The 16,127-nt window shown below is 35.5% G+C and overlaps 1 protein-coding gene across 6 annotated transcripts in view; it reads left to right on the top strand.

Annotated features, from left to right (window-relative positions):
- The first annotated feature begins 3,995 nt into the window (after positions 1–3,995).
- The window catches only part of LOC589631 (MAP kinase-activating death domain protein), an 85,920-nt gene continuing 73,788 nt past the window's right edge, over positions 3,996–16,127 (top strand). For all 6 annotated transcript variants that reach the window (XR_004064692.1, XM_030989152.1, XM_030989154.1 and 3 more), the window contains exons 1-5: positions 3,996–4,090; positions 4,772–5,689; positions 7,587–7,878; positions 14,289–14,420; positions 15,160–15,273. Coding sequence is in view for 5 of the 6 variants with exons in the window: in XM_030989152.1 (XP_030845012.1) it covers positions 5,061–5,689; positions 7,587–7,878; positions 14,289–14,420; positions 15,160–15,273 (1,167 nt within the window). In the remaining variant the exon portion in view is untranslated. The remainder of the gene's footprint in view (positions 4,091–4,771; positions 5,690–7,586; positions 7,879–14,288; positions 14,421–15,159; positions 15,274–16,127) is intronic.

Here is a 16,127-nt window from a genome sequence, read left to right as displayed (position 1 = left end):
GAGAAGTTATTCCGAATTTAGGGGGGTACATTGAACATTTTTCCTGATTAAGGGGGTCTCCAAGGCAGGAAAAGCCCGCGAAAAGTCCGTGAAAGGGGGGTTCGGAAATGTTGGCAGTCCTCAGATAGGGGGTGCTTTCAAAAAGAGGGAACGAGCATATGCGTACCCTAAATAACACTGAGTGGGGGGGGGGGGGCCGGGGTAGAGGGTACCAACAAAAAAGGGTCAATTTCTAGAAAAATGGGGCACCTTCAAAAGGAAGCCCTTTGGTAATCTATGTATATATTTTTTATCAAGTCAATATATTTACATGTTACAAAAATTATATTTGTCATTATTTTGAGGGATCCACATTTAACAAGCTCTGCTTTTCAGTGGATCCCTCCATCATTCCACAGGTTTATCTTTAAAAAAACTTTTAAAAAAAACAACATTATACTGGATAGTTATGTATACTGTTTATTTCATAACTTTAAACCATGTAAAAGGTATTATATTATTGGATGTTTTGAATTGTATATTATCTGATTTCTTGTCGAAATTTCTGTTTGGTTGGAGATAAAAAAATAAAACTGACTGAAGTAAACTTCAAAGTAAAAATAAATAAATTAAATTAGACATTGGTATCTAAACCCCTTGCATTATGATAACATCATCAGGAATGATTTTGATATTTGGTTTTCTCTTTACATGGTCCAACATACTGGTTAAGCACCATAAACGGTCGGGTGTGATGGTCTGAATATTCATTTGCAAGCGAGCGAAGCAAGCGAGCAAAAACTTATGATTTTTGAGGCCGTAGAGTGAAAAATTACAGCTAAAAAATTAAGCAGGGGAAAAACCCGGATGGGGTTTTGAGCTAAATAGTGCCGAGTATTTATTTAATAATACTGCATGACTGTGGCTGACATTAGTCTCTGAATTTTGCTTGCTTTTTGTTTCGCTAATTAAAAACTTGGAAATTAAGTAGGCCTATAAGAAGAAGAAGACAAAAGAAGAAGAAGGAAGAGGAGGAGGAGGAGGAGGAGGAGAAGAGGAGGAGGAGAAGAGGAGGAGGAGAAGAGGAGGAGGAGAAGAGGAGGAGGAGGAGGAGGAGGAGGAGGAGGAGGAGGAGGAGGAGAAGAGGAGGAGGAGAAGAGGAGGAGGAGGAGATGAGGCGCCAGAGGAGGAGAAAAAGTACACTGTTGGTCATTATGGTGGAATAATTATTTTTACCCCAGTTTCGGGAAGGATTTTAAAAAATTATTTATTTCTAATAGATCTAGATAATGGCATACATTCTCTGATTTTATTGAATATTAATTTGCGAGTGTTTGTTTTGCGTGACTGCTAAATCATATGTGTGCTACTATACTAATCAGCTAGGGAACCTACGTCCTTAAATCATAATTGACAGTAATGAGGATTAATGCCTCACAAAAGGGCACTAATATAGCTGATCGACACGATTTTTATCCTGGGGCCTCACAGTAACGAGGCCATTGCTTAGCCCCTGAATCATGACTGTACGCAGTGTTTGCTAGGGTACGCGGCCGCCCCCACAAATCCCCCAAAACGAAGAAAATGCAATAAATTGTCAAAAATTCATTGCATTTTCCCCCGGCCCCAAACAGGAAAAATTCCTCTGTGTGGCCATGCCTTGAACCATAATGCATGGCCCTACAGAGGAATTTTTCCTGTTGGGGGCCGGAGGAAAATGCAATGAATTTTGGACAATTTATTGCATTTTCTTCGTTTTGGGGGATTTGTGGAAGGGGCCGCGTACCCTAGCAAACACTGCGTACAGTCATGATTCAGGGGCTAAGCAATGGCCTCGTTACTGTGAGGCCCCAGGATAAAAATCGTGTCGATCAGCTATATATTAGTGCCCTTTTTGTGAGGCATTAATCCTCATTACTGTCAATTATGACTTAAGGACGGAGGTCCCTTAGCTGATTAGCATAGTAGCACACATAATGATTAAGCAGTCACGCAAAACATACACTCGCAAATTAATATTCAATAAAATCTGAGAATGTATGCCATTATCTAGATCTATTAGAAATAAATAATTTTTTAAAATCCTTCCCTAAACTGGGGTACAAATAAATATTCCACCATTATGACCAACAGTGTATAAGGAGGACTCGGAGGAGGAGGCGTTAACCCTGGGCTCTGGCAAACGAGTGCACGGCTGTATACCTAAATTAAATCCTTTACCCATCTACTATACCCCAGATCTCATCTTTCATATTTAAAGTTCATGAATTTCTTTCATTGAGCTTTTCCTCTATATTCTCATGCTAATAGACCATGACCCTTTAAGGTAAATTCTATGTGAGTATATAGCCTTCTAATCATCTTAAAACATTTCAATTTTCAAATCCGAATTTCCCCCCCTAAATTCAATTTCCTCATCCCAAGGAGGTGGGGGGGGGGGGGGAGTTGTTGTTGTTGATTTTATTTAAGGTAAAAATACACTTTCTGCCAACTGAAAGGCTCTTTTTCAGTAGCCCGCGTATATATACACAAATGAATTTGACAACAATATTACCATACACCGGATAAAATACAATACAAATTTCAAAAACACAAGGTATTACATAATTATAAATGAATAGTTAACTATTAGAGTTAGTATAGCCTAGCAAAATAAATAAAGAGATTACTCGGGATATACCAGTCAATAAGAGAAGAGTATTAGAAAAGGGCAACAAAAGAGAAAGTCATAGAAAGGTATAAGATAGAAATACAACATCGACAATACATAATAGTATTTGGTAAAAAGCATTACAATCATTAGCACTTTTAAAGAGAGAGAGAGGGAGAGAGAGAGAGAGAGAGAGAGAGAGAGGGAGAGAGAAAGAGAAAAGGGGGGGGGTAATAACAAGGGGAAAATCATACTAGGGCTATGTGCAAGTATCTTCTTCTTTCTTTCTTTTTCCTCTCTTCTTCCTCACCTCTCTCTCTCTCTCTCTCTCTCTCTCTCGAGTCTCCCTCGGCCCCGAGTCTCTCTTCATCCCCTTTCCCCTCTCTCTCTCCCTCTCATACTCTCACTATATCGCTTTCTCTCTTTGACTCTATCCTCTCTTTTTCTTCTTCATTCTATTCCTATTACCTTTCCTTTCCCATTCACCTCTCTTACGATTTCCTCTATATTTTCATGTTTCCTTTACTTTCTGTTGCGATTTTCAGTATAGGGAGGGAGTGAGGGAAAATAATAATGATTACAATGATAACGATAATTGAGCAACGACGTCATAGCGTGCTTAATGAATCAAAGAGTCAATAAGGCCTTGTCTATTTTTTCCTCGGAACTTTGATGAACTCCATTTTATTTTCAAAATATTATGAATCATGTTTCAATTTTTTTGGAAATGTAAGTGTTTTTCTTTTTCATTTTTGGAAATACGAACATGCGTCAGAATCACGAAGTTTTGGGTAAACTTTCATCTACAAATGGTTTCAGAATTATGCATGGACCTTCGAAGATTTAAGTGCGCCCCTACTACTACCAGTCGAAGACCAAAATGAAAAGAAGGGGGTTTCGTTTTTAATATTTTTTCCATGGGCATATATTAACTTCAATGCCCCTCCCCTCAAAAACAACAACAGCAACAAACACTACATGACACCTAACATAAGGTTGTCATATTTAGGTGCCTCTTTCTTACAACGATTAAAAAAAGTATCACATTTGGTGTCCTTTTTAATTCTAAACTTTCTGCCAGCGGGTGCATAGGCTATAGGGAGAGAGAAGAAGACAGCATACTAGTAGTTGATTTTTTTTTCTCGTTGGGGTACTTCCCCCCCCCCCTCCTTTCGTGACCCGCTACTTACACACACACACAATTAAAAGAAATCAATTTGTAAAAAAAGTATACAAAAAATATAAATTAAATTTAAATAAAATTTACTGGCTTGGTAATTTTTCTTTTTTCTTTTCGGTCAGACGCCATCTAGGGTTATCATTTCGATCAATGTGAATATATCGACGATATTATTATTACACTGTCAAAGTACCGCAGGTTCGTGAACTAACTAATTTGTTAGGCCGGAAAATGGCTCGGAAAGTCTTTTTATTTTGGCTTATATACATATGGCTGGATTGGTAAGTAAATTTTTTCATTTGGTAGGATTGTTTTTCATTGATGTGTGGGTTTAATGTTTAGAAATTTGACTAGAAAATGAAGAATATATATTTGGAAAGATGCTGGTATCTGTCACAGTGTTAACATCTGGTGAGACGAGAACGCAAGTCCAGCTGAGCTCGTTGACAGCTGAGCCAGACTCTCAGTCGCTTGGCCCGCTACCATCCCGGGCCCGGCAATGCTGCTCCGCTGTACAATGATTGTGTAGTAATGGGTGTGTGTGTGTGTGTGGCTAGATAAGTATCAAGTAGATTTAGTTCGTGTAAGCTTTTAATGAAAAGAAAAAAAAGTGTTATTTATGAGAACAAAATGCAATCATAATAGGGTCTGTCATGTCTATTCAGAAGTGGAGCAATGAAAGTTACATAATGATAAACAAACAGACACAAAATGATTAATGAACATGACGATTGACGTAGATCTACATGTACTACCTGTAGGCTGTACACTGGTACACATCGAAGGAATTAAGTTACAAAAAAGGTTCATAAAAAAATTTAGACATTAGCAAACATAACTAAGTTACATAAGACTTGACACTAACAGCTTACTCTTTCTTGTTAAGTATCCAGACAAGACATTTAATGCTTCGTCCTACAATTGTAAATAATTGTTTCCCTTCTCATTTTACTTTTTTTCAGATCACATAAGTTGTAGTTGGCAAGTCAACATCTGTACTGTATTCACAAGACAGGGGATTGTCATTAATTGTATGGTGCATGACTATTTTTTTCCCATCAATACTTCTGTGACAGTTCCACATCCCATCAAAATGACGTAAAGTAGACAGAAGAAGAAACATGCTCTTAGTGTAGGAGAAAAAATGTGCCAAAATTGTAAAGAGATTTTTTAAATACAGTATACCGTATGCCTTAATACCCCGGAAGAGGTCTTCTTTTACTTACTGGAACTGTGACAGACGAATCTAAAATGAACAAGAAAGAATATCTTTGCCCACGGCTGCTGGACTATATCCTGATAGTCGGGGCACGCCATCCCAATCACAACAATGATGTTGCACAAACACCCGAACTCCTGAAACGCTTTCCGCGGGAAGATCACCAAGACTTCCCTCTCCCGAAAGACGTAGTGTACTTTTGCCAACCGGAAGGCTGTTTGACGGTTGGCCAGAAGAGGTTCAGCATGAGGGAAAATACATCCTTTGTTTTCACACTCACGGAAAAGGACTCTGCGCGCATGAGGTACGGAATTTGCGTGAACTTCTACCGACCGTTCAAAGTCTCGGAACGCAAATCGAGCAGTTCGTTGGAGAAGCGGGAAAAGTCGCTCCTGAACACGCGGCAGCACTCGAGCAGTAGCAACGACACGTTGAACATCCCTGATGATAACACAGAAGTGCACAAGTCACCTAGAACTCGTAGGAGGCTCAAACAGGCAAAGAAGATCCGTAATAACTCTTTAACGTCTCTCTGTATTTTGAGTCACCACCCGTTTATTTCAACGTTTCGTGAATGTCTCTTTATCCTGAGGAAACTGATTGATTCATGTAATGAGAGGACGAGTAGTCGGAAGGTCGGAGGATCAAGATCATCACTCAGGTAAGCTTAAACTTCATTCGTGTACATCAATAATCTCTTTATACACTGTACAGTGTAAACATATATACATTTAAATCAATTTACAAGGCTTCAAGGTTTCTTAATTTTTCCACATAATATAACATAATCAAATGAATATGCAATATATACAATTCAATAACATAATATTAACCAAAGATACAACAAAAGATTAAATACAATTATTCAAATAAATCATTTAAGATTGGAACAGTGGTGAAACATACATGTAGAGGAGGAGTCTATTAAAAAAGCATGGCTTGTATTTTATAGACCCCTTGAGAATTTAAAAAAAAAAGTTACAAGTGCTCTGTAATATAATTAGAAAATATATGTATAAAATGCTTATGTAATCATACACAATGCACATTACAATGCAATTTAACAAATGTATATTCTATACATGTATCATATAAATCATGATGTATACTTATGTGTTTTATTGTCAAATACACATCTTGGGCCCTTGGTTACAGTTTCGAAAAGACTTGGTGCATAAGTCTGTAGTAATGTGTTGTTAGAAATTATATTTAACTAATTTTTTTTCCGATTTTGATAAAACTTTAACCTGTTTTGTTTGTTTAATTTGTTCTGTATTTATTCAATTCAAATTGCAAATGGGTCACCCTTTCCCAACAATCATTAAACATTTTGTGGTTTGGCTTAAACCTTTGGATCAGAGCCGTAATAAATATATTCCAGATGCATGATTAGAAAGGGTATTAATTTCTACAGTACATACACTGCATCCATTTTTTTCATGACCATATCACATTTGATCTAGGAATTAATAAAAGATAGAGAAGAAGCTTCAAAATTCTTAAATTGGCAGTGCGTTGAAGGTTCAAAACCATTGTATTCCAATAAAAGTTGATCATTTTTTTCAACTGATTATTTAAAGTTCCCATGAACATGTACTACAGGGAAAAAATTAATATTTATTTTTCGGGGGCTACTTTTCAAGCTAGCCTGCATGAAATTAACACTCTAAAAAAAAATTTTGCTTTGAACTCTATGCAAATTAACAGGGGCTCTTTTATGATTTTCGGGGGCTCTTTTGGGCATTTTGGGGGCTATTTCGCCCAAGCCCCCGTGTATTTTATTCACTGATGTACTATATTTGTTTTTCAGAGACATTACCTTTTATTACAACAATATAGAAATAAAAGGAAAATAATTTTGTTGCCAATTTGGTAAACAATATGTGATCAATCTAGCTGTATAAATAAATTCTGCCTGAAAGGGTGAGATTGAAATTGATTTGCTGCACTGGATATCATGTCATCTGATATTGCACTTTCTTCAACAAGTCATAAATTAATGCAATTTATCCAGATGACCACCAACCAACATTTTTTACATTATGAAATCATTCCAAAGAGAAAACTATTAATTCTGCTTGCAATCAGTCAACTTTGATCATCCATGGACAGGAGTGTAAATACTGAGATCATCTTAATTTCTATTATACACTGTACCAGATATGAAGTGGGTATTAGCACTTGAATTAGACAAAGTAATGAGGAAAATGAAACTTGTAAATGTTTTTTGTTTCATTTTTCTGTTTTCTTGATAATACATGAATTGACAAGGACCAAATAATGTTGAATTGCCCTGAGCTCGAGGTCATGTTCAAAATATGATACATGTAGGATGCACTGAAGGTTTACAAGAGATCTGTGTCTCTGACCATAGCATTTGACTCTAGGAATTGGTAAAAGAAAGAAAATAAGCTTCAAATTTCTTAAATTGGCAACATGTTGAAAGGTTCCAAACCAATGTACATACATGTATGTATTTCAATAAGAGTTCAATTGTTCAAAATAGGATAGGATGCACTGGAGGTTTACAAGAGAACTTTGTCTTTGTACATTTCCAGAGATTCCGTGTGGGGCGTGTTGACCGGTATCTGCGGCGACATCCCTCCTTTGGTGAAACACGACGTACGACAGATTGAGACCTGGATGCTCCGCCTCCTGAGCGCTCCCGTTCCGGTGCCAGGGAAGACCAGGGTAGAGATCGAGATCCTGGAGTCACAGCCCGCCCTGGTCTTTGCCCTCCCGGACCACACCCGTTTCTCCCTGGCGGACTTCCCCCTCCATCTTCCCCTGGAGCTCCTTGGTGTTGATACGTGTCTCAGTGTGATTACCCTCATCATGCTGGAGAATAAGGTTGGTACCCCTTCTCTACTTCTCATGAAACATTATAACACCTGTGATCAAAGTTATATTCTGAAGGAAAATATGGTTCCAGTCTTCATGAGGTACTTGATGATGATGATTATACATGTAATAGTGATGTTGATTATGATGAAGATGCTGATGATGATAATTCATTGTGATACGTGTCTCAGTTTGATTACCCTCATCATGTTGGAGAATAGGGTTGGTTGGTACCCCTTCTCATGATTTACACCTGTAATCACTGTAACGCTTTGAAAGAAAATATGGTTCCAGTCTTTATGGAGCGCTTGATGATTGTGATGATGGTATTGATGATTGTGATTGTAATGATGATGATAATAATGATGTTGATTATGATGAAAATGATGATAGTGATAATGATGATGATGATTATAATGATAATGTTGATTATGATGATGATGATGGTGATGATGATGATGATGATGATGATAATGATGATGATAATAATAATAATGTTGATTATGATGATGGTGATTGTAATGATGATGATAATGATGATGATGATCATAATGATGGTGATCATGATGATGATGATGGTGATGATGATGATAATGATGGTGATGATGATGATGTTGATGGTGATGATGATGATCATAATGATGGTGATGATTATGATGATAATGATGGTGATGATGATCATAATGATGGTGATGATGATGATCATAATGATGGTGATCATGATGATGATGATGGTGATGATGATGATGATCATAATGATGGTGATGATGATGATCATAATGATGGTGATCATGATGATGATGATGGTGATGATGATGATCATAATGATGGTGATGATGATGATCATAATGATGGTGATGATGATGATGGTGATGAATGATGATCATAATGATGGTGATGATGATGATGGTGATGAATGATGATGATGATGATCATAATGATGGTGATGATGATGATCATAATGATGGTGATCATGATGATGATGATGATGATGATGTTGATGGTGATGATGATGATCATAATGATGGTGATGATGATGGTATAATCATTTTTACATTATCATCATTGTCATCATGAAATGACCAAGATACAAATTGAGGCTCTAAATTATAAATAGAGGGTATGAATACACTTACCGGTACATAATCACGTATCTCATTGATGACAATTTATGATAAATTGAGTGGTGATCAAGATGTGATCTGCATTTTTACTGAATATTATGAGGGGAACTCAGTCCAATTTAAAACAACTACAACACCGACAATAGAAACATCAACACCAACAATCACAATTTAAGGTTTATAATGAATTTGGGAATGCCAGTAAAGCAGATTTAGTCTTACAAAATATACATGTACATGTACATTGTACATTTCACAGTTTACTTCCCCTTAGGTCAATTTCTACCATTACTTTAGTCAAATAATTGTTTTCCTGAACCTAAGAGTTTACATTATGTGGTACGTTTATACATCCAAATATAACGATAAGCCCAAACATATGTACTCAATCATAACCCAAGCCCTAGACATACAATGTACAATATGCACATGAATCCTTCACACATGTACATTAAAGCCTGAAACAATTGTCACTGACTTACTGGGGCGATTGTTTGATTACTCCAAATTCACCTGATACAAAACAAAAACAGTATGAGATAAGGTAAGAAATGGGAATGTTAAACATGAAAAGGCAAAAACACAATCTTTTATTTTCTTTTTTTATTGTGTGCACAGGCACCTGAAGGGACATGTTTTCTATTCTCCTTCCACCCACCCACACTCTATACGGGCCTCCATCATGTTTAATAATGGTTGCCCTCCCACACCGTATGAATATTTTATAACACTGCTTCACCACCATGGCAGTATGATCATGATGAAAAGATCTATCCACTCTGTCTCGGTGATAATGGATGTTTCAAGCCTATTGAAATGAACGATAATATTGAATTAGGCAATTTTTGTAGTGTAATGAAATTGAATGCACTAATTCTGTGAAGTTCCTTGTTACTTTCTTTCCTTCACCTGTAATGAATAATTGTATTTCAGTAGTCAGAATTCTGAATTGCATACATTAATTGTTGCTACACTTGTAGGTAGGACAAATGCTATGTATTTTTCTATTACTATGGATTTCCTACGTAACAACGCAATATGTATGTAATGTACATTTGTCATTTATCATTTTTGATTAAAAAACAATGATTTTGAATCCCACAACCTCTTGCCAATTTAAGGATTTTAGGGCTTACCGGTATTTTATTTCGCTACGGTTACGAATGAAATAAAGTGAGAGACCTGTACTGCACGTGCAGTCAATTCGTTCAGACGTTCACGCCATACATGCTAAAATTCCTGGCATCAAAAGTGATACATCATGAAACAATAATGGAAGGAATACATGTGTGCAGAAATGTATGCTCTTTCTACTCCTGCATGAAGCATATTTTTAGATCTCTGAATAAAAAGTTATTGAGCCAAAACGCAAAATGTGGAATGATTGTCGCAAAGGGCTGATATTTACATTGTACATTTAGAGCATGAAAATGTACAATGTATGACTTTCCTTATTATTGACACCATACATGTAAATGCAGCCTTCGTACATGTTACCAGAACACTGTATCCCAAGGAAGACTGTTCATTATTTAAATGGGATTTTTAATTGAAAGGCAAGCACCATTCTGTGCATCAGACCCTGTTTAATGAAGAGTTTAATTTCAAAAGGAACTAAATCCACTTTTGATGAAAATTGAGTTATTGATATCCGAACATTGTTCACTTCATAAGAACCTGTCTTTCAACAAAAGTATTTACCTAAATTGTGGGAGCAATTATGAAAACAAAAGTACACCTTCTAATTTCACTTTTCCATAAATGGTAAACAAATCCTTTTTTTTCTGAAGTTACCAAAATGGATTTAGCTCCTCTTGGAATTAAACTCTTCATACATGCCCCATAAGCGGCTCTTGCAGATCAGGATGTTACAAAAGAAGAAGAATGTTAATGGTTCACAGAGCTGAACGATTAAGTGGATTTGTGGTCGTGAAATCACATTGTACTGTAGTTCTATGAAGCAATAGACCGATTTACTTCCATATTCAAACCTTACAAATACCTTTTAAAGAAAGGTTGTCCTTGACAAAATACATGCAGACGGGATTCCAAGTATTGTACACAATACATGTACAGCAAACTTGTTCATTCATTATTATCAGGTCAATTGAAAAACTTGTCACTACATACTGTACATGTACCGTATACATGTTCATGTACATTGTGTAGGTACCCGGGAACATGTTTACTTGTATACAACAAGTATACATTTACATATGTACATATAAAAATGTACAATTTATCCATGTTTTGGACATGTACATGTACATGTACATTTGTGTATCTTTCGATACACGTAATGTATAGGATAATGGTACACATTGAAGGGAGAGCAATATTCATACTGATGAGGCTACCCTGGGCACGAGTTTACAAACGAAACTCTTAATTCTCATATTATTATTTATTACCTGTCTCTGAATTGATCATTAAGGCAATTTTTAAAAGAAATTTGGTTAGAATAATTAAAGTAACTGCTGTTGTCAGTGAATAGCGTCACCATTAGATTAAAAGTAGTCTGTAACTTTTGAAGAAGTCTGTACTAAAATAATATGCATTTGCCTCTAATTGGATTCTATTTTCTAATGGCTAATTTCAAACTATGTTAATATCCACATACTGTACATGTAGGTGTAGAAATTACAGTCATTCAAACAAATTCTCTTTGGATTTCCATGAGGTAATAAAGTGTCATCGTTTTGTTACTTTCGTAGCAATTTGGGGCCGTATTCTGAAAACCTTGTTATCTCTTTTGTTAATAATAATAATAATAATAAACACGTTACTTATACATGTAAAGCGTTTACCACCGAAGTCTCTAAGCGCTATCAGACACAAAATAGACTGATATACAATTACATCTTAAACAAAACAAAACTAAAACTAGACATATAATACTTGTTTGGAACAAGTATACATGTAGGTGGGCTGGTCAACTAACATTTGAGACAAAATAGAGCAAAAATAAGCGACATACTGCTTACAAATTCTTAAAAGACAATATCATGTAGATTCATAACGTGAACTAAATTCACCTTCTATAGGCATAACACGCAAATTATGAAGTTTTTTACATGAGGCCTTTAATCAAAATTTTCACTATGATGACGTCATCAAAATGAAAAATGGTTATTACTGCGCTTGTAGAGAATTGTCTTAGCTACAACATATCGAAATTTTGAAGAAAATTGATCAATATTTACAGAGATACAATCAATTTTACATAAATATGCTGACGTCATAATATGCAAATTCGTATTTTGAGTTCCAAGGCCATTGTGATGATGTCACGATACACTTAATGGCCGAATGAGACATGGAATCATATTTCCGACTCATACTTTATCTAAATATGAAAAAAAATTGAGGATCCCGGTGCATTCCAAAGAGCTATAACGGATTTTGTATAGGCATGTTTTTGCCCATATATGCTATGTATTAAAAGAGCTCGCGCGCACTGACATTTATCTTGAATTTACGCTCATCTTGTTAATAATGGTCATAAAGAGATAAACATGGTATCAAATTCCTTGAAAAAATATGAGAAATATCATGAAAGAAAAAAAAATGGCGATTCTATGTTTTGTAATGGTGTTACGCGCGAAAACGCACGCGCATGCTCGTACGCGCGATTTTTTATAAAATGCTTAAAATGACCTAAAACGTATGCAAAATAAAGTTGAGACGATTTTGAGCATTAAAAAATTTTGCGCGCGCACTGACGCGCGGATGTACGCGCACGCGCGCATTTTTTGACCTGAAATTGACTGGACTGATATTGACCTTGATCATGATAAATATGAATGAGAAATAACCTTTGGTTATGAAGATATGATCATGAGTTGATTTTCAGAAAATTTCACAAAATGGCGCCTAGATGACGTCATCAGTCAAGGTCAAGGTTGAAAACCTTACTGTGTTTTCTCCATATGCCTATACATATTTGTGCCAAATTTCAAGTTATTTGATTAAGCTTTTTCTAAGTTATCTTGCTAACAAAAAGTGGGTCGAAATAAGAAAAATAAATAAATAAATAAATAAAGGCGATTTTAACAAAAATATAAGGTGGTCTGTATTAGATACAGCCCACCTGAATACAAATAAACCTACAAATTACAATACATATATGAAATACACATCAAAGTGAACATAGTTAATTAATCATTGAACGCAATTTTGAATAAATGTGTCTTAAGACTAGTTTTGAATAGGTTAACGGTAAGTTTTTGACATTTAAAGGTAATCTGTTCTAAAGTTCAGCAGAAGCTTTGCGAAAAGAGCAATTACCATAAGAAAGAGTTGACACAGAAGTAGATACGAGGTTTAATTGTGAAGATGTAAGTTGTACAGCGTACATGTTAATTGTCATAATTCAACAAAGTGAAATTACATAGAACTAAACACTTTTACCACTGTCTGTACCATTAATGCAGGCACAGATGTTTCTTTTAAATTTACATTATGCGAACACAACCAACTATGCGCAGACAGTTATTAACTAATGACTTGTCCTAATAGACAATTTTTGTAATGTAAATGTAATCAAATTTAATGCATACCAGTAAATTTTTGTTATTAAAGTACTGTGTTACAGATTATTTCACACACCTTGTAGGTGGATGTACACTGTACATGAACATGTACAGTGTATGTTTAATAATAGACTGTGGTTCACATGGTTTTTGGTTCAAGTCCTGGTTGCGACACTAATGTCCTTTAAGAAGATATGAATCTACATTTGCCACTCTCCATCCAGGTGATGGAAGTGGGTACCCGGTAGGAAGAATTACAAGCTACTGTGTTAAGCTACTGAAATCGTGGCATCTGATTGGCTGAGAGCAAATTTGTCATAGAAATTTAGGAGTTGTTATAGATAACAAGTTTTATGAAACGGGCCCCTGAAGGGTAGCTTGGCTAATGCTGGGATGGGGATAACAATAGAAACATTGTATTTAGATATGTAAATGTTACTTTAACTATGTTACTATTTCCAGTTAACAACTAAATCATTCATACCCTTACCAAGTTTTGTAAGTTGTGAAAAATTGATTTGCCCATATTTATGTGTATTGATAATATGATACTGTACATGTATGTCATAGCTTACATCTAAAAGTACCGTATTCAACTAAGGCCCCAATTCAACCAGTCCACCTTTCATTCTTAAGTTATCAAAAGAAAATCCCCCAAAACATAAAATTTACAAGGGTATAAATAATTTAGTTTTTATTTTGTCATGTATTTCCATTTTTCATATGTTATCATTTTTTAATTTTTTTAACTGTTCTTTATCAGGTGGTACTTCAGTCACGAGACTACAACGCCCTGTCGATGAGCGTGATGGCGTTTGTGGCGATGATTTACCCTCTAGAGTACATGTTTCCAGTCATTCCTCTTCTACCTACTTGTATGGGATCGGCAGAGCAGGTAAGACAATTTGGATTTTGGAATTTGAATTTGTATTTGAGTTTCAGAATGTGAAATATATTTAAAAGAATTAATTTTTTTGTTTTGGAATTGTGAATTTTGGGCTTTCACATTGATATTTGAATGTTTGATTTTGAATTTTTTGGGTTTTGGAATTTTGAAACTTTGGACTTTCAATTTTGAACTTTGAATTTTGAATTTTGAACTTTTTAGTTTTCCTTATTTGAATTTTGAATTTTGAATTTCTGATTTCAAGTTGATTTCAAATTGTTTTTGTATAAAGAGTAGACTGCAATTTGGTGCAGTGCAGCAGTTTGAGACAACAGAAATTGGCATAATTTCGTTGGCCCATGTTATGGCCTGTTAGCATGAAAGTTATTAGATGAGCTGGTCATTTGATGCATATTATTACAGCAGATATTGGCATAATTTTGGTAGCCTCTTTTAGAGCCGGTACACGTCAGCACATCATGCTTGAAAGATAATACGTAATCGTAATAATAATAATAATAATAATAATAATACATAACATTTATTAGGCACTAAATACGGGTGTTTCTAAGCGCACTATTGTCTGACTTAAAATTACCAACTAAAACTTATAATAAACACAAAAAATATAATCTGTTCTTTATTCAATAAATCATGCTTATATAATAACACAAATAAAAATGAGACAAACATAAGGTCAAACATAAGGTCAAACATAAGATCAAAAACATTTATATTTTGTCCACAGTTATTGCTGGCACCTACACCGTATATTATTGGTGTGCCGGCTAGCTTCTTCCGCTACAAGCCTTCCTTCCAGCTCCCAGATGACATCTGGATGGTCGACTTGGACACAAACAAGGTAAGAAATTGCACCTATTTTCATCTGTATTTTATCCCCTGTAACAGAGCTGCCAACCAGTATGATTTAATCATATTTTGTACGACTTGTAGAAGCTAATACGACAGTACGCTTTTCCTCAATAAAATATGATTTCCAAAAAAAAGAAAAAAAAGAAAGTATTTTGAGTGTGTGTGTGCCATTTTCAATGACAAAATGCCCATTCTGTCCTGTAAAGTATCCTACAAGCATCTCACATCGGCAATTTTGGGATGTTTATTGGTTCATCGAACACACCAGTCATGACGAAATCAGGCATATTCAACCAATGATCCATACATACAATTCTTCCTGTATGTAGGAACTGTATTAAGAGGCACTGGTCCGTGTTTTTTGTAAATACAGCTTTTGTCAGTAAAATACAACTTTTGGGACTAAAGAATACAGTTTTTGAGGTTGGCAGGTCTGCTGTAACACCCCATTTTGCAATTCATTCTTTTGTAAACCAGGATTTATTGGTTGGTTGATTTGTTTGTAATGAATAGTTTTGAAGGAAAACCAAATTTTTAAATTTGATTGAGTATGCCTTTACTACTGTAGTCTGCAAGCAAACACTCTCTTTGACTCTTAAACACAAATCCATATAAAGCCTTGAGCCTAGCCTAACTCTGACATGTATCAGCTAAAGTACAGGGCCTATGGAGTGCAGTAGACTGTGTACATATAGTCTACATTCGTGTACATGTAGTCTTGCAGTTCAGACACCCTGATACTCATTGCGACTGCCACAGACTTATGCCTGCAAACTACATGTATGCATGTACTGCGATATATGCTCGTATGTGCATACATGTGCAATAGTGAGATTTGACTGA

Source organism: Strongylocentrotus purpuratus, unplaced genomic scaffold, assembly GCF_000002235.5.
Source record: "Strongylocentrotus purpuratus isolate Spur 01 unplaced genomic scaffold, Spur_5.0 spur5_scaffold_18, whole genome shotgun sequence".
NCBI classification, from domain to species: domain Eukaryota; kingdom Metazoa; phylum Echinodermata; class Echinoidea; order Camarodonta; family Strongylocentrotidae; genus Strongylocentrotus; species Strongylocentrotus purpuratus.
Note: the sequence above shows the minus strand (reverse complement) of the source record. Positions and strands in the feature narration are given on the sequence as shown.